Here is a 24235-nt window from a genome sequence, read left to right on the forward strand (position 1 = left end):
CTTCAAGTAATTCTTTCACTTGTACCAGATGATAATTTTATGACGTGCCTATAGATTAACAGATGAGGGAATTAATTTATCTTTTTTCACTTATTAACCAAAATTTTTTTGTTAGCCTAGGCATTCTGCTAGATTTTAGTTACAAATGGAAGCAAGGCAGACATAGTCTTTGCCATCATGGAGCTTACAATCTAGCAAGAGAAACAAATCATTACTTCACTAATTCTTTTTTTTAAAAAAAAAAAAAAAAAAAAAAAGGAACTCTGTGACTAAATAGACAGCTATGAATGGTTCTAATTTAATATAGTAACATTATAATGTTCCAGTTAATATAGTTATATATTGGTAGAAATGAGCTCCACCACTCTCTTTCCAGTAGCTGGAAATCTTCCTTTAATCTGTAAGGATCTTATACAGAATGGACAATCAGAATTTGAACAGATGATTGACAGTGAAATATGATGTGGGACAGCCAAAAAAAGTTATGTACTCTTCATGGCATTATAAGCAATGCACAACTGACAAAATTATTGTACTCAAAATCTCTGCTTGCTGGCAAAGGCGTATTTTCCATTACTAACCAGGTATGTTGGTCAGATTTTCTTGGATCAATTGTCCAGGTCTAAGCAGAGTCACAGATGTTGTCACAGTCAGACAACATGTCACAGCATGACAAAGAGATACATGCCCAAAGCTATTTAGTGGCAGAGTATGATGTAGAAATCTAGTCTTCTAACTGCAAGGTCAGCGCCTCTCTTCATTATACCAGCCAGCTTTACACGCCCTATCTAGGAATACCGTGTCAGTACAATTTAATATTGCCAATTGACAAAATTGCCAGTACTATAGAAATACTGAAAAATATCAGCTTTTAATCTATGATCAACTGTAAGTGAAACTATAAACAACACTATGAACAAACATTATTACCTAACATGGAGGCCAATTCTCTGTGATATGGTAAAATGACTTTGTAAAATTAAAGCACATACTGTTATGTCTATACTTCACTTAACCATCCAATGAGTCAACTCATTGGAGAAGAAAATAAATCAGATCAGTTTCTTACCATTAAAAGACAAAAATGTTTTACTTTTCAACTACTTGATCTACTGATAATCTATCTCTTTCTTATGGATAGCCTGTCTCTTCTTTTGGAAGCACAACAGTAAGAAAATCACTTAACTCATAAGATATTGTTGATTTATTTATTTTCCTTTTCTATAATAATAATTATATTATATTCCTTTAGGTCTTCCATTTTCTATGTAGTCTGAGTTGAGAAGTAAAAGGTAGTTACTGTCATTTGACAGATATCTTTGTATATATTTCCCACATAAAAAACAAAATGAATGTGAGCCACATATAACTTATACTTGAAAATAACATGAAAAGGGGTGAGTAAATACACTACCTTCATCTGTAACATCCATGTACTTGCATTGGGACTAATCAAGGAAACAACTTGACCCATGGAGAACAAAGAAAAGAGAGGCAGGATGACAGCCCACCTTGGAGTGACACAGAGCAAGGGGAACCTCCCTGGCCCAGGAAGTGGTGAGTGAATGTGTGATCCTGGGAAACCACAGTTCCGTGAAGCCACTCCATTAAGGCCTTCAGTCTGACATACAGATATGGGGAATCTTGGCAAAGCAGCTGCTCAGGCACATGTGAAGACCCAGGAACTCCAAACTTCCCAGCAAAAGTAACTGCAACTCCAGCAAAGCAGGATGTTAGACCCCCGCACATATCCTTAAGAAAAAGGCTGAATCGGCCGGGCGCGGTGGCTCAAGCCTGTAATCCCCAGCACTTTGGGAGGCCGAGACGGGCGGATCACGAGGTCAGGAGATCGAGACCATCCTGGCTAACACGGTGAAACCCCGTCTCTACTAAAATACAAAAAACTAGCCGGGCGAGGTGGCGGCGCCTGTAGTCCCAGCTACTCGGGAGGCTGAGGCAGGAGAATGGCGTGAACCCGGGAGGCGGAGCTTGCAGTGAGCTGAGATCTGGCCACTGCACTCCAGCCTGGGTGACAGAGCGAGACTCCGTCTCAAAAAAAAAAAGAAAAAGGCTGAATCAAGGGGACCAAGTAGGGATGATCTGCAGGTCTCACTTTCATAACACCTCATAGGATAAGACCCACTGGCTTGGATTTCCAGCCAGCCACTAGTAGCAGTTTTGAGTCTACCTGGAATGGAACTCCCAGGGGAAGGGACGGGCTGCCATCTTTCCTGTTTGGGTAACTCAGCTGTTCTGCAGGCTTTGCAGAGTACAAACCAACCAGGGGCAGAGAGGATCCCCCAGCACAGTACAACTGCTTTACCAAAATGTGGTCAGACTGCTGGTTAAACAAGTTCCCAATCCGTTCCTCCTCACTGGGCAGGACCTCACAACCGGGACCTCCAGCCATCCCTGCTGGTATTTTCCGGCCCACAGAGATTTGAAAATTGCCTGGGACAGAGCTCCCAGAGGGAGGGGTAGGCTGCCATCACTGCTGTTTGGGTGACTTAGCCATTCCAACCAGCAGGCTTTGGAGAGCCAAAGGCAACCGGGATGAAAGCGGTACCCCAGCACAGCACAGCTGCTCTAGCAAATTGTGGCCACACTGCTTCTTTAAATAGGTCCCGAATACTGCCCCTCCTCACTGGAAAGAACCTCCCAACTGGAACCTCCAGCCAGCCCTGCTGGTGTTCTCTGGCCTACAGAGATTTGCAGAGTCCCTGGGATAGAACTCCCATAGGGTGTGCAGGCCACCATCTTTGCTCTTTGGGCAACTCAGCAGTTCCAGTCTCGGGTTTGGAGAGACTATGCTGACCCATGGGTGGAAGTGGTACCCCAGCACACCACAGTGGTCCCATGAAAATGTGGTCAGACTGCTTTTTTAAGCAGGTTCCCAGTCCCATTCCTCATCACCAGGTGGAGCTCCCAACTGGAGTCTCCAACCACACGCACAGGTGTTCTACGGCTGACAGAGGTTTGAGGCCTCCCTAAAACGAAGCTCCCAGGAGGAGGGGCAGGCCGCTACCTTGGCTGATTTATAGCCTTCACTGGTGATACCTCCAGCTACTGAAAAATCCAGGGTGACTAGTGACTAGAGTGGACACCTAGTATATACAAGCAGCCCTGTGGAAAAGTGGTCAGACTTGTTCAAAAAAACAAACCCATCTGAAGGTAAGCAACCTCAAAGACTCAAGTTAGGTAAGCTCACAAAGATGAGAAAGAATCAGCACAAGAATGCTGAAAACTCAAAAAGCCAGAGTGTCCTCTTTTCCTCCAAGTGACCACATCACCTCTCCAACAGGGGTTCAGAATCAGGCTGAGGCTGAGACAGCTGAAATGAAACAAGCAGAATTCAGGATATGGACAGGAACGAAGTTCACTGAGCTAAAGCAATACATTGTAATCCAATGAAAGGAAGCTAAAAATCATGATAAAACATTGCAGGGGTAGACAGATGAAACAGCCAATATAGAGAAGAACATAACAAACCTGATAGAGATGAAAAACACACTACAAGAATTTCATAATGGAATCACAAGTATTAATAGCAGAAGAGACCAAGCAAAGAAGGAATCTCAGAGCTTGAAGACTGGCTTTCTGAAATAAGACACACTGACAAGAATAGAGAAAAAAAGAATGAAAATGAAGGAACAAAAGCTCCAAGAAGTATGACATTATATAAAGAGACTAAATCTATGACTGACTGGTATATCCGAAAGAGATGAGGAGAATGGTACCAATTTGAAAAAATATTTCAGGATGTCATCCATGAAAACTTTCCTAACCTAGCTAGACAGGCCAACATTCAAACTCAGGAAATGTAGAGAACCCCAGTAAGATACTCATGAGATGATCACCCACAAGACACATAATCATTAGATTCTCCAAGACTGAAATGAAAGAAGTGTTAAAGGCAGCTAGAGAGAAAAGGCCAGGTCACCTACACAGGAAAGCACATCAGAATAACAGCAGACCTCTCAGTGGAAACCCTACAAGCCGGAAGATATTGGGAACCAATATTTAACATTCCTTTTTTTGGGGGGAGGGGATGGCGTCTCACTCTGTCGCCCAGGCTAGAGTGCAATGGCATGATCTCAGCTCACTACAACCTCTGCCCCCTGGGTTTGAGCAATTCCCTTGCCTCAACCTCCCAAATAGCTGGGACTACAGGCATGCAGAACCACACCTGGCTAAGTTTTTTTTTTTTTTTTTTTTTTTTTTAAATAGAGACAGGGTTTCACCACATTGGTCTGGCTGGTCTTGAACTCCTGATCTCAGGTGATCCACTCACCTCCGTCTCCCAAAGTGCTGGGATTACAGGGATGAGCCACCACACCTGGCTAACATTCTTAAAGAAAAGAAATTCCAACCCAAAATTTCATATCAGGCCACACTAAGCTTTGTAAGTGAAGGAGAAATAAAATCTTTTTCAGACCAGCAAATGCTGTGGGAATTTGTTACCACCAGACCTGCCTTACAAGAGCTCCTGAAGGAAGCACTAAATATGGAAAGAAAAGACAATTACAAGCCACTACAAAAACACAATGAAGTACACAGACCAGTAATACTATAAAACTTAGTTACATAAACAAGTCTGCAAAATAACCAGCTAGCATCATTATGACAGGATCAAAACCCACACACATCAATACTAATCTTAAATGTAAATGGGCTAAATGACACAATTAAAAGACAGAGTGGCAAGTCTGATAAAGAACCACGACCCATTGGTATGCTGTCTTCAAGAGACCCATCTCACATGCAATGATACACACGGGATCAAAATAAAGGGATGGAGAAAAATTTACCAAATAAATGGAAAACAGAAAAAAGCAGGGGTTGTAATCCTAATTTCTGACAAAACAGACTTTACACCAACAAAAAGAAGGGTATTACATAATGGTAAAGGGTTCAATTTGACAATCAAAGTTAACTATCCTAAATACAAATGCATCCAACACAGGAGTACTCAGATTCATAAACCAAGTTCTTAGAGACCTTCAATGAGACTTAAGACTCTTACACAATGATAGTGAGAGACTTTAACACCTCACTGACAATATTAGACAGATTATCAAGACAGAAAATTAACAAATATATATTTAGGATGTGAACTCAGCACTGGATCAAATGGACCTGATAGATATTTACAGAACTCTATACCCCAAAACAACAGAATACAGTGTTCTCATCACCATCTGGTATATACTCTAAAATTGATCACATGGGCCTGGTGCGGTGGCTCACTCCAGTAATCCCAACACTTTGGGAGGCCAATATAGGCAGATGACCTGAGGTTAGGGCTTTGAGACTGGCCTGGCCAACATGGGGAAACCCCATCTCTACTAAAAATACAAAAATTAGCCAGGTGTTATGGCACATCCCTGTAATTCCAGCTGGTCAAGAGGCTGAGGCAGAAGAATCGCTTGAACCCAGGAGGCAGAGGTTGCAATGAGCCAAGACCATGCCATGGCACTATAGCCTGGGTGACATGGTGAAACTCCATCTCAAAAATAAAATAAAATAAAAGTGATAAAATAATTGGATGTAAAACATCCTCAGTAAAAGCAAAAGAACTGAAATCATAACAAATATTCTCTCAAACCACAGAACAATTAAATTAGAAATCAAGATTAAGAAATTAACTCAAAACCATACAACTACATAGAAACTGAATAACCTCCTGAATGATTTTTGGATAAATAATGAAATTAAGGCAGAAATCAGGAAGTTCTTTGAAACTATAGAGTACAAAGAAACAACATACCAGAATCTCTAGAACACAGCTAAGGTACTGTGAAGAGGGAAATTTATAGGACTAAATGTCCACATCAAAAGTTAGAAAGATCTCAAGTTAACAACCTAAGATCACAACTAAAAGTACTAGAAAACCAAGAACAAACAAATCCCAAAGCTAGCAGAAGACAAGAAACAGTCAAAATCAGAGCTAAACTGAAGAAGATACATGAAAAACCATTCAAAAGATCAACGAATCTAGGAGCTGTTTTTTAAAAAAATTCATAAAATATAGGCTGCTAGTTACACTAAAAAGAAGAAAATAGAGAGTATTCAAATAAACACAATCAGAAATGACAAGAGGGATATTACCACTTGACCCCATAGAAATACAAGTCATCAGAGAATATTATGAACAGCTCAATACACATAAACTAGAAAATCTAGAAGAAATGGATAAATTTCTGGACACATACACCCTCCCAAGACTGAACCAGGAAGAAACTGAATCCCTGAACAGACAAATAATGAGTTCTGAAACTGAGGCAGTAATAAATAGCCTACCAACCAAAAAAAAGCCCAGGACCAGATGGATTCACAGCTGAATTCTACTAGATGTACAAAGAACTGGTACAATTCCTACTAATACTATTCCAAAAAATTAAGGAGGGACTCGACTCTAGCTCATTCTATGAGGCCAGCATCACCCTGATACCAAAACCTGGCAGAGATACAACAAAAAAAGGAAACTTCAGGCCAATAACCTCGATAAACATCAATGCAAAAATCCTCAACAAACTACTAGCCAATCAAATCCAGCAGCACATCAAAAAGCTTATCCACCTTATCCAGGATCAAGTAAGCTTCACCCCTGGGATGCAAAGTTGATTCTGCATATGCAAATCAATAAATGCTATTCATCACCACAGAACTAAAGACAAAAACCATATGATTATCTTAACAGATGAAGAAAAGGTTTTCAATAAAATTCAACATCCCTTCATGTTAAAAACTCTCAATAAACTAGGTATTGCAGGAACATATCTCAAAATAATAAGAGCCATTTATGATGAATCCACAGCCAACACCATACTGAATGGGCAAAAGTTGGAAGTATTCTCCCTCGAAAAGTTGCACAAGACAAAGATGCCCTCTCTCATCACTCCTATTCAACATAGTATTGGAAATTCTGGCCAGTGCAATCAGGCAAGAGAAAGAAATAAAGGGGCTTCCCAATAGGAAGAGAGGAAGTCAAACTATACCTGATGGCAGATGACATGATCCTATATCTAGAAAACCCCATTCTATCAGCTCAAAAGCTTCTTAACCTGGTAAGCAACTTTAGCAAAGTCTCAGGATTCAAAATCAATGTGCAACAATCACTAGCATTCCTATACACTAACAACAGTTAAGCAGAAAGCCTAATCAGGAACAATCTCCCATTCACAACTGCCACAAAAAGAATAAAATACCTAAGAATACAGGTAACTGGGGAGGTGAAAGATCTATACAAGGAGGACTACAAGCCAGTGCTCAAAGAAATTAAAGATGACACAATTAAATGAAAAAGTATTCCATGCTCATGGATAGGGAGAATCAATATCATTAAAATGGCGATACTGCCTAAAGCAATTTCTAGATTCAATGCTATTCCCATTAAACTATCAGTGACATTCTTCACAGAACCAGAGAAAACTATTTCAACATTAAAATATAGAATAAAAAATGAGTCAAACTAACCAAGGCAATTCTAAGCAAAAAGAACAATGCTGGAGGCATCATGCTGCCTGACTTCAAGCTATACTACAGGGCTACAGTAACCAAAACAGCATGGTACTGGAACACAGACCAGTGGAACAGAATAGTGAGTCCAGAAGTAAGACCACACACCTACTACTATCTGATATTTGACAAATCTGACAAAATAAGCAATGGAAAAGAATTCCCTATTTAATAAAAGGTGCTCGGATAATTGGCTAGCAATATGCAGAAGATTGAAACTGGATCCCTTCCTTCCACCATATACAAAAATTAACATAAGATGGATTAAAGACTAATGTAAAACCGAAAACTATAAAAATCCTGGAAGACACCTAGTCAATACCATTCAGGGCATAGGCAGCAGCAAAGATTTTATAATGAAGATGCCAAAAGCAATTGCAACAAAACACAAATGGACAAATGGGCTCTAATTAAACTAAAGAGTTTTTGCACAGCAAAAGAAACTATCAACAGAGTAAACAGAAAACCTACAGAATGGGAGAAAATTTTTGCAAATTATACATCCAACAAAGGTCTAATATCCAGCATCTATAATTTAACAAACAAGCTTACAAAGTTAAACAAACTTACAAGAAAAAAGCAAACTTACAAGAAAAAAATAAACTTACAAGAAAAAAACAAACAATCCCATTAAAAAGTGGACAACGGACATGAACAGACACTTTTCAAAAGAAGACATACATGCAGTCAACAGTCATATGAAAAAAGCTCAACATCACTGATCACTAGAGAAATGCAAATCAGAACCACAATGAGGTATTATCTCACAATAGTCAGAATGGCTGCTGTTAAAAAGACAAAAAATAACAGATGCTGGTGAGGTTGTGGAGAAGAAAGAATGCTTATACATTGTTGATGGGAATATAAATTACTTCAGCCACTGTGAAAGACAGTGTGACAATTCCTCAAAGACCTAAAGACAGAACTACCATTTGCCCCAGCAATCCCATTACTGAGTATATACCCAAAGGAACATATATAATTCTATTATATAGACACACACATATGTTCACTGCAGCACTATTCATAATACTGAAGACAGGGAATTAACCTAAATGTCCATCAATGATATACTGGATAAAGAAAATGTGGTACATAAACACCATGGAATACTATGCAGCCATAAAAAGGAATTAGATCATGTCCTTTGAAGGGACATGAATGGAGCTGGAGGCCATTTTCCTTAGGAAACTAACACAGGAACAGAAAACCAAATACTGCATGTTCTCACTTATAAGTGGAAGCTAAATTATGAGACTACACGGACACATAGAGGGGAAAAACACATACTGGAGCCTTTTGGAGGACGGAGGGTAAGAGGAGAGAGAGAATCAGGAAAAATAACTGATGGGTACTAGGCTTAATACCTGGATGATGAAATAATCCATACAACAAACCCCTATGACACAAGTTTACCTATGTAACAAACCTGCACTTGTATCCCTGAAATTAAAAGTTAAAATTAAAAAAAGAAAATAATGTGTGCTGTATTTCATTAATCAACTGTACCAGTATATGTAAAGATATAGACATACACCTTCATTCTAATGGTCCAGTAGCAATCCCTTAATTTTCTGATATATCAAAATACAAAATAGGTAAATTTCTAAAAATATATGGCCTTATATTAATATCTCCACTGTTATAATTTTTCCCATTACTATTGAAAGTTTATATACTTCATTAAAAGCCATGTAAATATAACTGTAGAAAAATATAAAAAAGTATTAAATTAAGAGAATCACCACACTGTTTCTATCATACTATACATGGAGTTTAGTAGCTAACACTTTTCTCTTAACAGAATCACCTTATTAAAATGTATATACATACTATAGTTGTAAAATACCCCTTTATAGATTTTCATAATTTACTATTCAAACAAAGATAGACATTTTGGTGATTTATTTTTAACATTATAATAAAAACGTGAAAAGAGTCTAATGTTTACAGTCAAAGAGATCCCAATTTATGTATTGCTTCTAACTTTAACAGCTATGTGGCTTTGAGCAAACTGAGCTTCTCTGATCTTATCTCTTGATTATGAAGTGGTTTTAACAAAAATATATGCAAAATGTCTAGTACAGTGCCTGATACATAGTGCTTAGTAAATTATAGTTAGTATAAAAATCTTCAACATTTCAATTTATTTCCTTAGACTAAATTCCCAGAAGTAAAATTATTCAATTTAAGTTATGATTTCTAAGGCTTTTGATACCGGATTATTTTCTAAAATGGTTATACAAATTTAGCTACTCAACAGCAGTGAGTGTGCTCCTGACCAGAAAAATGTTAAAAGACAAATGAACTTAGGAAATGCAGATTAATGAAAAAGCAATTATCAAAACATAATAAAACTTTAGTATCATTTAATTATATACCACTAATAATTATATCCAATGTAGACTTACCCTGCATGAGGGGCTGCTATCCCTTTATGAGAGGGAGATAAGGTCTGAAGTTTGTTTCCCAAAGAGCTGCTACTTGAAGACACTTTGCCTGAAGGCACACCTTATAATAAAAAAGCATTATTTTTAACAATACTCTAAAAAAAAGTTACATAAAACAGAGCATCTAACAAAGAAAACAATGATTTCGTAATAATCTCTGTAACTATAAATCAAGTTTTCATTGAAGACTTTTAAATGGCATTTCCAGGGGACAACATACAGCATCCTTCATTTCTAATTTCTAAATTTCTTTTCTTATAATTTATATATAAATAAAGGTACATATCAGTGGTCCATATCTTCTTCTAACTATTAAGTATTTGTCTACTAAGAACAATTGCCAAGTTCAGAAAGCTATGAAGAGCTAGTGTAAAATGAGAGGAAAATTCTGGATCAAAGAATCAAGAAAGTACTGGGCTGACTATTCTAAACAGATGATACATCAATAACAACATCTGGGGCAAACATTTAAGCTGAAAAAACAACAAAATAAATGGCCAGGCACTGCGGTGGCTCACGCCAGTAATCTCAGCACTTTGGGAAGCTGAGGTTGGGGGATCACAAGTTCAGGAGATTGAGACTATCCTGGCTAACTTGGTGAAACCCCATCTCTATTAAAAATACAAAAAATTAGGTGGGCATGGTGGCACCCGCCTATAGTCCTAGTTACTCAGGAGGCTAAGGCAGAAGAATCACTCCAACCTGGGAGGCGGAGGTTGTAGTGAGCCGACATTGCACCCTGCACTCCAGCCTGGGCGACAGAGCAACACTCTGTCTCAAAAAAAAAAAAAAAAGTTAAAAGTAGAAACTACTCAGTTATTTTATTTTCAGAAATAATTACTTATCCTTTACATCTCTTCTTAATTATAAATCTATCTTAATACTCCAGAATAGACCACTATCTTTATTTCCTGCTCTGCCAACATGGTTTTAAAAACAAATCAAGTTGCTTTACGGCTATCATTACCTACAACAGTTTTGCCAGTGCCACTTGGCTGCGGTAATCGTGAAGATCCTGATGATGCAGTTCCAGGAGAATTTGACTTTTTAAGTGCGGGTGGCTTATACTAAAATAATGAAAAAAAATTTTTTAATCAACATCACTTTTTGATTATGGATTGTAAACTAGTGGTTCAAAACTTAACATTCTTTGGGTTTAGGATTTCGGTCTTATAAGATGAAAAGAGTTATGGAGATGAATGGTGATGATGGTTGCACGTCATTAATGTATTGATACACTTGTAAGTATACACTGAATTGTACTCTCAAAATGATTAAGATGGTAAAGTTTTGCTACATGTATTATACCACAGTAAAAAAAAAAAAAAAAAAAAAAATTGGAAAGAAATAGCTCACATTCCCTTAAATGAACAGTCTTTTTATTAGCTACTGAATTATACAAATTGAGGAAGTATAGATTAAAATATGTCACCTCGAAAGTTTTCTAAAATAGACTCCCTCTCAGATGTTCCACTGCTAAAACAAACTAACAGCAACTTTTCCAGTTCACAGGAAAAAGAAAAAAGGTCTAATGGAAAATACTTCCTCAAAGTTAAGATTGTAATCACCAAACAAACATTAGTAGAAAAACTTAGAAACAGCTGGTGATGCTCACTTGGTGGTGAAGCTTTAAAGGTTAAGATTTTTACATGTTCCTAGATGTGGTTTTATATTCCATATATATAATTCAGCCATATTTCCTACTGATAAAAATCATAAGATGACCTATTACCTGAACAAGTTTTACAATAGCTGCCTTATGGATTTCCCCGATATGAAGAGAAAGAGCTAATTCTGGCTTCACTATCCTCACCAGACCACCTTAAATTAATGGAGTATGGATTGACATAAGTCAAGATATTTCAGTTTATCTTGGATTTTTATATTTCTCTACTTGTCTAAAGAGACATCTTTATTAATTTTATTTTACTTTCTCTTTTTGAGCCAAATTTTGCTCAGTTACCTGACTATAAAAGTATTTTACTGATCACCTGCTTCAATAGCAAGAAATGAACTTGCCCAGGGTTATGCCCCAACTTCACAACAGAGCAGGAATTTACACTCATGCTGGTTCTAGCCCAATGCTTCAACCGTAAGGTGAAAATCATACTTGCATATGTGCTTGGAATTTAGCCCAATACGGTTCAAGATTTCATGTGAAAAATTCGTTTTAAACATCATTTTCAAAAATCAAATCATATTTTATAACCAATAATCAATATAAAATTTAAGATGCACTACTACCAAAAACAGCTAGCTAAAATCAATTCTGAAGTCAAACACTATATCCTTCTAACTCTGCATGTGAATTTTTAAAAAGTTAAATCTTGATAAAGGATCACACAAAAAAAGTAGCATGTACATTTTGCACTATTATGCCAGCATCTGAAAAATAGAAAACCGAAACCTTCAGTAAATGTCTTTCAAATTAACAAATGTCTATGAGACTTTGGGAGATGAACCATATCATGATACTGATTTTTTAAAATCTTAGAGGTGCTTCTGGTTTAAAAGGGCTTCTGGGCCACTATATAAATAGGGAGAGAGAAAGACACATTAGAAAAAAACTTAAAATTATAGCAACAGGGAAAAAAAAATCTAACAAAGATTTGTCAAACTATGAGAGGTATGTCTATAAAAACAGAGTTTATAAAATCAGATTAAGAAACACTCAAATTGTGCAAATAATCAAAAAAGAGCAAAATGATTAGCATAAACAAAGTGTGTTGATGTGGCCTATTACGTATTGAGAGGTCAAGTCTTTAGGCAGGACACAGGCAGAAAGGTTTCTGGTAGCATTACATAATGGAGACTAAAGATGTTTATGTTTATAATAGAAATTATTAACAACTTAATGGCTTACAAATACTTAGGCAGAACATGTCTCCAAAAAATGTTTTGCTTTTCCCCTCTCTATATAAGACTTACGACTATTTTACTAAATTTTATTGTTGAATTTTCTGAGATATTCAGAAGCTAGAACAACCTTATCTATATCCTATAATATTTCCCATTACTTTCAACAAGAACTAGTCAGGTTAGTTTCCTTTCCGAATACCACTTGTATAAAACATTATTCACCTCTCCCTCGGTATCTTGCTGTTTCCCTGACCTAGATAATCTGACTCCTTCCTTTCTGAGCTATATTCTGTCTATTCTACAACATCAAGCTGAAAGTCTACTGGTACATAAAGACTTTCAGAATGACTCTATCAATCAACAGTTTTGTGTGCTATTATGAAGACTTTCAGGATGACTCTATCAACCAATAATTTTATATAAATCAATTTTAATGATGAGGAGAATGAAATCATTTTATACAATTATATTCAACATATTTCTTCCATTCATTATTATTTGGTAATTATTATTTTGTGTTTTTATGCTGCTCACAAATCTCATACATTTCCTCGCAAAAATATTTATACAAAGACTAATGACTAATGAAATTGGAAAAAGTCTAAAGAACTTGCAGGACATCCATTTCTGACAAAATGGTAGAATTTACTATTTAGACCAACCTTTCAACTAACAACTAAAAATGCTCAGGAAAGAATAAGAAATCATTGTAAAAGCACTGAATGTCAAATGAGAGGAAAAGAAGAAATTTCCAGGCCAAAGCATATGGGATTATAATAACGACCTGAACATCACATGGATTTGCTGTATAAATTTGCATTATTAGGCTGGTCAAGCAAACTAAGTCAATAATTTAATTTCAAATGTTTCCAGACTGATAACACTCATAGATACCTAAAAGGAATAAGCACACATCTTCTCTGGAAGAAGGCATGAACGATAATTATGAATAATTTTTTACTTGTAACAAGTGGTAAAGGTCAATAATAATCAGGGAAATAAGGATATAAGGAACCTGAATGAGAAAAAAAAAAAAAAAAACAAGGAACATATCCATACAGGTCACCTGATACTGCTATTAATTATCAGACACACATTACAACAATTATGAGTACTACATTTAAAGAAATAGGAGACAACTATGAATATATTAATAGAAAATTACAAACTATAAAAAAAACAAGAAATTAGAAAAATAGCCAGCCAACTGCAAGAAATTAAAAACACAATAACAAATTACAAGCTCAATGTTGGAGGAGTGAAGTGGCTATATAACCATTCTACAGATAGCAATTACAACAAAACAGATGACTGGAAACCACTGGAAAACCTACACTGTACACCCTGGATTTAACCATCTACACTTAGAACTCCTTACTGCTCCCTGCCTAAAAAAGGAAAGAAAGTAAAAACACTTTGCAAACAAACAAAACAGAAATTGATATATATTGCCTACCATGTGATGTCTAGCTTTCAACCAAACATTACTAGCAAAGAAACAGAAAACATGATCCATATTTAGCAAAAATGTCAACAGAAACTAACTGCAAATGAACACAGGTGGCAGATTTAGTAGTTAAGGATCAAATAATAATAATAATAAATAAAACTGAACTATAGGGATTGGAATTGGAGAAATTAAGCCAGGCACAGGCATATGAATACCACATGTCCTCACTTACATGTAGAATCTAAAACAATGGAACTCTAAGCAGCAGAGAACTGAATGGTAGTTACCAGAGGCTAGAATGAGGGGGAAAGGGGGGAAAGAATAAGGAGAAGATGATGGTCAAATGCGTAAGTTTTTGTTGTGGTCTTTATTTTGAGATATACTGCATAGCATGGTGAATACAGTAAATGATAACGTATCATACCTTTCAAAATTGCAAAGAGAAAACATTTTCAAATGTTCTTACCACAAAAAAATGGTAAGTACTTGAGGTGACAGTATGTTAATTAGCTTGATTTCATCATTCCACATTGCATTCATGAATCATAACATCACTTTTTACCCCATAAATATATACAACTATAATCTGCAAATTTATAATTTCAATAAATATATATAATAAGGCAGTAAGTATAACAATACAAATCAAGAGTACTGATAGGCTTACAATGTCTAGAGTTACATATATGAAACAATAGCACTAACCGGTCAGAGATAAATAAAAATATCCATAGATATGGGTAAGTCAAAGATGCATTTTTTATTCCTAGAGCAATCACTTTTAAAAACTGCAAAGAGTTATAGCTAGAAAGCCAATAAAGAAAATGAAATCTTATGAATACAAAAGGGAAAATAAATGATGAATTTTTTAAAAAATTACAAAAAAACAGATGACAGACCTAAAAATAACCAAATCAATAATTGCATCAAATGTAAATGACAGGCAATTTGACCAACCAGATGAAGTTAGTAGATTTGATTTTAAAAAAAGAAATACAAAAACCATTTATAGCAAGGCAAAAACACATACATAAGTTAAGGAACAGAGAGAAAAGAAGTGAGCATAATTATGCTAAAATGGCTATATTCTTATCACATGAAACATACTGCAACACAACGAATATTGCCACAGACAAAAAGGAACACTTCATAATGATAAAAGGGTCAATAAATGGGGAAGACATAACAATTTAGAAGTGCATATGCAAACAATGAGAGAAATTCAAAATTTTGAATCAAAAGCAGGCAAAACTAAAGAGAAATGTAAAAAAGTCATAATTTTAACATATTTCCCTCAGTAATTGATGGAACATCATACACAATGGTGAGAAACAATGCTTTTCACCTAAGAATAGAAAAACAAGGCAAGGAGGTCCACTCTCATTACCTCTATTAAACATTAGTCTAGCCCATGTAGTAAATCACAAAAAAGAAATAAAAGCCAAAAGGTTGGAGGGAAGAAAATAAAACTGTCCTTATTTACAGGTGATATGACTGTATACATAGAAAAGTCCTAAGAAATCTATAAGAAGACTATTATTAGTAAATGAATTTAGCAAAATAGCAGGGTATAAGATTAATATACAAAATCCAGTTTTTTTAAACAACTAAAATGAAATAAAATAAAATTCCATTTACAAGATCATCCATATACATGATATATTTGGAAAAATCCAACAAAATATGTGTATGACCTATATAATATAAACTACAAAACACTGCTAAAATAAAACCTAAATGGGCCGGGCGCGGTGGCTCAAGCCTGTAATCCCAGCACTTTGGGAGGCCAAGACGGGCGGATCACGAGGTCAGGAAATCGAGACCATCCTGGCTACCATAGTGAAACCCCGTCTCTACTAAAAATACAAAAAAAAAAAAAAAAACTACCCGGGCGAGGTGGCGGGCGCCTGTAATCCCAGCTACTCGGGAGGCTGAGGCAGGAGAATGGCGTAAACCCGGGAGGCGGAGCTTGCAGTGAGCTGAGATCCGGCCACTGCACTCCAGCCAGGGTGACAGAGCAAGACTCCATCTCAAAAAAACAAAAACAAAAACAAAAAAAAACATCTAAATGATCAGAAAATATAGCAGGTTCATGAACTGAACAATTCAATACTGTTAAAATGTCAATTCTCCTCAAATTGATTTATGAATTTAATATAATCTCAGTCAAATGCTAGAAGTCATTTTTTGTAGATGTTGACTAGTCAATTATAAAATGTATATATAAGCATAAATCAAGACTAGCCAAAGATAATTTTTTTTTTTTTTTTTTTTTTTTTGAGACAGAGTCTTGCTCTGTCGTCCAGGCTGGAGTGCAGTGGTGCGATCTAGGCTCACGGCAAGCTCATCCTCCTGGGTTCACACCATTCTCCCGCCTCAGCCTCCCTCAGCTGGGACTACAGGTGCCCGCCACCATGCCCGGCTAATTTTTTGTATTTTTATAAGAGACGGGGTTTCACCATGTTAGCCAGGATGGTCCTGATCTCCTGACATCGTGATCTGCCCACCTCAGCCTCCCAAAGTGCTGGGATTACAGGTGTGAGCCACTGCACCTGGCTTGCCAAAGAAAACTTTAAAAGGAATTCAAGTAGGAAAATTTAGACGACTTGATTTTAAGACTTATTAAGGTTCACTATTCAGTATAGTGAGAATGCGGTATTGACTAAAGGACAGGGATATAAATCAATGGAACTGAACAGCATGTCCTGAAATACACCCATACATTTATATTCAACTGATTTCCAACCAAGGTGTCTCAGTAATTCATCAGGGAAAGAAAAGTCCTTTAAACAAATTACGCTAAAACAATAGAATATCCACACAGAAAATAAAAGGAAAATCTGCCCCTTACTTCACACTATACACAAATACTAGCCTAAAATGATTTATAGATGTAAGAACTAAAAACATAAAACTTATAGAAGACATGGGAGAAAAATCTTTGCAACCCTAGTATAGGCAAAGATTTCTTTGATACAACATAAGGAGCATAAATCGTAAAGAATTAATAAATTGGACTTAATCACATTTAAAAATTTTTGCTCTTCAAAAGACATCCTTAAGAAAATGAAAAGCCATGTCACAGGATGGGAGAAAATATTCTTAATACACATCTGAGAAAAGACCAAGAATATATAACAAGCTCTTTCATTCAATCTAAAAACATGTATATATATATAGTTTTTTTATGTATTATGTATGTATATATACAAAACGTGCTAAGACAATAGAATATCCACACAGAAAAAAAGGAACAGTTGCCCCTTACTTCACACTATGCACAATTAGCTTGAAATGATTTACAGATAAAAGAGCTAAAAGTATACAACTGTTATATAAAACTATATACATAACTATATATATATATATATATAAGCAGGTGAGAAAATATAGTCTAATGTCATGAAAAGCATAAACAATAATCTATGAAAGTCAATGAGCTATTTTCTCATTTATAGCAATTATTAAAACTGAACTTATCACCTGTGTCCGAGAAGTTGGTTTTCCTTTGGTATCTGTAGAAAATTTGCCTTTATTACTAATACGTGCTGCCTGTTCTTTACAGAAATTTATATGTCTATCAGCTGCATTTTCATTGAATCTCCTCTGACAATATGGACACTGAATATAATCTATAAGTGATAAAAACAGAAACAGATTAAGAGCATAGTACTTGAAATGGACATTAAAAAATCTTAAGTTTCTATGCAGAGTCATTCAAAAAATATAAGTAATAACGTCTGATAAGAAAAACTCCCATATCCTTATAACTACCCAGTTTGACTTGTCTAAACTCAGTAAAGACTTAAAAAAAAAGTCTGCTGGTACATGAATTCCAATTTTCTCCTAGCTTTGAATCAAATGTATGAAGGAAAAAACCAAAAGCTAAATCCTTAGTACAAAAGAGTAAGCAGAGGAAAACATTATTTCTTTTCGCCTTTATGTTTTCATTTATAATGGATATATATTTTATACAGCAGACTAGTTAGGAGTAATAATATGTGGCATTATACATATATTTTAAAATATAGCTCATTCTATTACGTCATTCTTCTAATAAATAATCATCTAAAGAAAAAATATCCGAACTCAGTTTACTTACGCTCACTGCTCTCCCGCTCTCTCCTCTTAAAAGTCCACAGAGGAAGAAGTGATTAAATAATATCTCACTGACATAATTCAAATTTAAGAAACAGCAAATGTTTCCAAGATAAAATATCTTCCCAAAAGTAAACATACTGTAAATTAAACTTCTTTTGAAATTATTCCAGAATCATATTTTGTAGCATTGTAAAATAACTAAATGAGACACTGGGAATAAATGTAAAAATTTAGAAGTGTCAAAAAAGAATCTTAACAGGTTTACAATTTTAACAGGTTTACTTTTTGATAGAGAGTTTGCCCTTAACAATTTATATTCATCTGCAGCTCAAGAATTCATCCTGCTTACTACTGGAGTAGGTCTTAAACCTCTCATAACAAAGAAATAAGCGGTTTTTGTCAGGCCCAAAAGATTAAAAAAACTTCTAAAGCCCAAATGATCCCGAAGAACTGGTACTCTCTCACTCTCTTATATTAGACACGAGAAATGTAGCTACGTAGAGTAAGACACAATATCTAAATATCTTCAAAGCAGAGAGATAACTCAAGTTCATGAAGAAAATAAAGGTAGTATTAAAAGAGACCCAGGATCAATTGAAGCATACCAAAAACATTCATTCATATAAGTTAATTATTAATACTCTAGAACAGGGTTTCACAAAGTATGGCCCATGGGCCAAATCCAGCCTGCCTGTAGCCTGTCTTTGTAAATGAAGTTTTACAGAAACACAGCCATGCTCATTCATTTATATATTTGTCTATAGCTTATTTGTTGCAACAGAAACCTTATGGCATATAAAATCTACGATATTTATTATATCTGTAAATACACTATATCTCTCCTCTATAATAAAATGTCAAAAACGATCATATCTAGATTTGCTAAAGAACTTTCTCTTTGTTAGAAAATAAATCCCAATCTAGAGTACTAACATAATATTAATGTGGCTACCCTGTTACATTAACAACCTCTTTAGGCTGCTCTAATAACGAATGTCAAAGTGTCACCTTTGTCACTTTAAGTCTTTCGGTATCTCAGCATCTCAAAGCCCAAGCGTTAAGGAGGCCAATGCCTTATCCATTAGGCCACTGGGGGCTCTGGTATCTCAGTATCTCATACAGGGTTGCAAAAATCTTGCTTTGCTTTTAGTAACAATGAATCAAGCAACTTTTACGTGCTCAATGAAAAAAAATTAACAATATACAAATTTAAGGCATAAATGTAGTTGAGCCACATGAATTACACATTCTAGGAAAGTAATGTTTTTTTTTTTATCAATCCCAGATGAGAAGATACCAAGGAACCAGGCAACAAAATTACATGACTCCTACTGAATGACTACATTTCAATCCACAGTGAGCATGGTTAAAATATTTGCTGTAATACTCACATTTAATAGTTATCATAATAATTTTTAAATGATATTATAATGCCTTATGGTTAAATAAAAGTATTAAAATAAAAACATAATACACTTCTGTGTTCCAAATTAATGTCTTTATAAGCCTACATGACTAGATTACCACCACTGTTTTACACCAAATCATTTAAAGATTATGCTTCATAAAACTCCATGATTATACGTTAAGCTTAACAAGTTAAAATTTACAAAAACTCTATCATTATTTTCTTCCCACATGAACATTTCTGTCAACAATATTCCATATACCAGGATCATAAGAAGGTGGAGGAGGAGGAGGAAGTTTGCCACCCTCTTTGAGGGCCTGATCAAGGCCTTTAGCTGCTCTTATGGTAGCAATGAATTCTTCATGTTTTCTTCTCCAATTAGATGGTTTCTTTGGTGGTTCTGGCTATAAATAAATAAATACATAAACAGTATCTTTTTAGTATATTGAAACAAAATATCAGATAATGCCATATCATTTTAAATGTTCTCTTATCAGGAGTCCTTAAATTATATCCTTCTCAAATTTATAATTTTAAAGAGAAACTTTATGCAACTACATTGCAATTTTATATTCAATTTCTTAATGCAGTTCTCATTGTAAAAGACACTGCTAAAATGCCTTCTGTAGGTGCTACATCCATTTATCCTGCCACTAAGACTGTTGCTGTGGTTGAATGTTCCCTCCAAAACTCATGTTAAAATGTAATTAATATTATAACAGTATTACAAGGTGGGGACATCCGAAAGATGATTAAGTCATTATGGTTCCACCCTCATGATGGATTAATGCCATTATCCCAGTAGCAGATTAGTTATTGAAGGAGTGGGTTCCTGATAAAAGAGTGAGTTTGGCCCCCACTTTCTCTGTTTCACATGCACATCTGCCCTTACATCATGGGATTATGCAGCAAGAAGGCCCTTGCCAGATGCCAGCACTATGCTCCTGGACTTCCCAACCTCCAGAACTGTGAGAGATACATTTATTTTCTTTACAAATTACCCTGTTTGTGGTATTCTATTATAGCAGCAGAAACGAGACTAAGACAGTGTATTTCCCTGTTTTCCCACAGATCTTCTAACAGAGTATATTATCTATCATTTGTGTTTTGAACCAATTAGAAACATGAGAAATAATCCTTACTTTCTGTATTTAATTGGATTTTCTCTTATAATGATTGAGACTGGGCACCTTTTTAAATTGTTAAGAATCATTTAATGTATTGCCTTTACTGTGGACTATTTCTATTCCTCATCAACTTACTCATTGAGTTACTGGCCTTTAATGTAATAATTTGAAGTAATTTTTATAGGAAACTATTCCCTCCCTCCCACTAGCAATCTGTCTTTTGACTTTGTCTATGGATCACTTCTTACTATGTATACTTATTTTTTAATTACAGTTTAATTTACTAATCTTTTATGGCCTCTGGATCTGCATTAGCCAGGTGCAACCTCACACCAAGAAAAAATAAAATTTTCCCATGTTTACTTCTACAACTTTCAGTATCAATTAAAATTTCTTAAATCTTCTATTCATGTGGAATTTATCCTGCTGTGTGTGGAGTGTCAAATTAAATCAAATTTTGCTTTTTTTTTTTACATGGCTATGAACTTTTCCTGTCCTTTAGTGGCTCTCCCCTCCCTGCTTCCCCCCCCCCAACAGAATTGAAATAACACCTGTATAATACACTAAATTCCTTTCTGAATTTGGGTCTACTTCTGTTCCACGGTTCTGATTATCCTGTGTTAGCACCAGTATTTTCAATATTAAGACAATATATTTTAACATCTGATAGGGTAATATTTTATTAAGCTTTTTTAATATTTTCCTAGTTATTCATGTATATAAATTTTTCCATGTAAACTTTTGAATCAACTTGTCTAATTTTTAAAAATTAAGAATCACATTTATAAACAAGTTGAGAAACTTAAAATCTTTATTAGGTTGAACTTACCGATACAAGAATATGGGATATATTTCCATTTGAAAAACAGTTCATTTTTATCTTTCAGTAGTATTTTTTTTTCTTTGTGGAAGTCTTGTATTTTTATTACAAAGTTTACTCCTAAGTATTTCATACTTTGTGTTGTTCTTTTGCAGAGGGTCCTTTCCTCATTGTTATGTCTCAAGAGCCTGTTTGGTGAGTATATGAAGCTTAGTAATTTTTGCATAGTAACCTACCACATTACTTCCCTTTACTCCTATTGTTTGTAGTAATTTCTCACTTAATTCTCTTGGGTTTTCCAGGTATATCTTCTAATAATGATGGTTTTACCTAGTCTTTTCAAATATCTATTGATATAGTTTGGCTGTGTCCCCACTCAAATCTCATCTTGAATTGTAGCTCCCATAAGCCCCACGTGTTATGGGGGGTACTCGGTGGGAGGTAATTGAATCACGGGGGAAGGTTTGCCCTGTGCCGTTCTCATGACAGTGAATAAATCTCATGAGATCTGATGGTTTTACAAAGGGCAGATCCCCTGCACACATGCTCTTGCCTGCCATCATGTAAGATGTGCCTTTGATCCTCCTTCACCTTCCACCATGATTGTGAGATCTCCCCAGACATGCGAAACTGTGAGTCCGTTAAATCTCTTTTTCTTTATAAATTGCCCAGACTTAGGCATTTCTTCATAGCAGTACGAAAATGGACGAATACAGTAAGTTGGTACTGGTGGAGTGGGGTACTGCTATTAATATAACCCAAAATGTGTAAGCAACTTTGGAATTGGGTAACAAGCAGAGGCTGAAACAGTTTGGAGGGATCAGAAGAAGACAGAAAAATGTGGGAAAGTCTGGAACTTCCTAGAAATTTGTTGAATGGATCTGACCAAAATGCTAATAGTGATATGGACAACAAAGTCCAGGCTAAGGAGATCTCAGATGGAGATGAAGAATTTGTTGGGAAATGGAGTAAAGGTGACTCCTGTTATGCTTTAGCAAAGAGACTGGCAGCATTTTGCTCTTGCCATAGAGATCTGTGGCTTTAAAATTGGGAAAGATGATTTAGGGTTTCTGGTGGGAGAAATTTCTGGGGAGCAAAGCATTCAAGAGGAAGCAGAACATACAAGTTTGGAAAATTTACAGCCTAACAATGTAATAGAAAAGAAATCCATTTTCTGGGGAGAGATTCATGCCTGCTGCAGAAATTTGTATAAGTAATAAGGAATGGAATATTAATCACCAAGACAAAGGGGAAAATGTCTCCAGGGCACATCAGAGACCTTCATGGCAGCCCCTCCCATCACAGGTTCAGAGGCCTAGAAGGGAAATATTGTTTCCTAGGCCACGTCAAGGGTCCCCCTACTGTGTGCAGCCTAGGGACTTGGTGCCCTACGTCCCAGCTGCTTCAAGCATGGCTAAAAGGAGCAAAGGCACAAGTTGAGCCATGGCTTCCAGAGGTGCAAGCCACAAGCTTTGGCAGCTTTCACATGGTGTTGAGCCTGCAGGTGCATAAAAATCAAGAGTTGAGGTTTGGGAACCTCTGCCTAGATTTCAGAGAATATATGGAAACACCTGGATGTCCAGGAAGAAGTTTGCTCCAGGGGCGGGCCTCTCATGGAGAACCTCTGCTAGGGCACTGCAGAAGGGAAATATGAGATTGGAGTCCCTGCCCAAGGCCATGGGAGCCCACCTTTAGAACCAGCATGACCTGGATGTGAGACACGGAGTCAAAGTTTCAGAGCTTTAAGGTTTAATGACCGCCCTAATGGATTTCAGACTTGCATGGAGCCTGTGGCCTCTTTGTTTTGGCCAGTTTCTCTGATTTAGAATGGGTATATTTACCCAATGCCTGTATCCCTGTTGTATCTAGGAAGTAACTAACTTGTTTTTGATTTTAGATTCTCACAGGCAGAAGAAACTTGCCTTGTCTCAGATAAGACTTTGAATTGTGGACTTTAGACTTAATGCTGAAATGAGTTAAGACTTTGGGGGACTGCTGGGAAGGCATGATTGGTTTTGAAATGTAAGGACGTGAAATTTGGGAGTGGTCAGAGACAGAATTATATGGTTTGGCGGCGTCCCCATACAAATTTCATCTTGAAGTGTAGTTCTCATAATCCCCCACAGGTTGTGGAGGAACCCGTTAGGAAGTAATTGAATCACGGGGGTAGTTTTTCCTGTGTTGTGCTCGTGATCGTGAATAATTCTTGCAAGATCTGATGGTTTTATTAAAAAGGGAAGTTTCCCTGCACACGTGATCTTGTCTGCCGCCATGGAAGATGTGACTGTTCCTTCTCCACCTTTCACCATGATGTAAGGCCTCCCCAGCCACACGGAACTGTGAGTCCATTAAACCTCTTTTTCTTTATAAAGTACCCAGTCTCCAGTATTTCTTAATAGCAGTAGGAAAATGGACTAATACATCTATGTGTCTAATTTCTTCTTCTTATCTAACTGTATCGGCTGGCACTTACTGTATTGGTTACAGTTTAACCTTCTCCTT

The 24235-nt window shown here is 36.1% G+C and overlaps 1 protein-coding gene across 1 annotated transcript in view; it reads right to left on the reverse strand.

The window, feature by feature from the left end:
• The window catches only part of ZC2HC1A (zinc finger C2HC-type containing 1A), a 55939-nt gene that overhangs the window by 11655 nt on the left and 20049 nt on the right, over positions 1-24235 (reverse strand). The window contains exons 4-7 of the mRNA XM_017866856.1: positions 20049-20190; positions 17761-17909; positions 10936-11035; positions 9930-10029 (exon numbers count right to left, since the gene is read on the reverse strand). Coding sequence (XP_017722345.1) covers positions 9930-10029; positions 10936-11035; positions 17761-17909; positions 20049-20190 — 491 coding nt within the window. The remainder of the gene's footprint in view (positions 1-9929; positions 10030-10935; positions 11036-17760; positions 17910-20048; positions 20191-24235) is intronic.

The sequence above is a fragment of the Rhinopithecus bieti genome, unplaced genomic scaffold (assembly GCF_001698545.2).
Source record: "Rhinopithecus bieti isolate Rb0 unplaced genomic scaffold, ASM169854v2 scaffold_2735, whole genome shotgun sequence".
Lineage (NCBI taxonomy): Eukaryota > Metazoa > Chordata > Mammalia > Primates > Cercopithecidae > Rhinopithecus > Rhinopithecus bieti.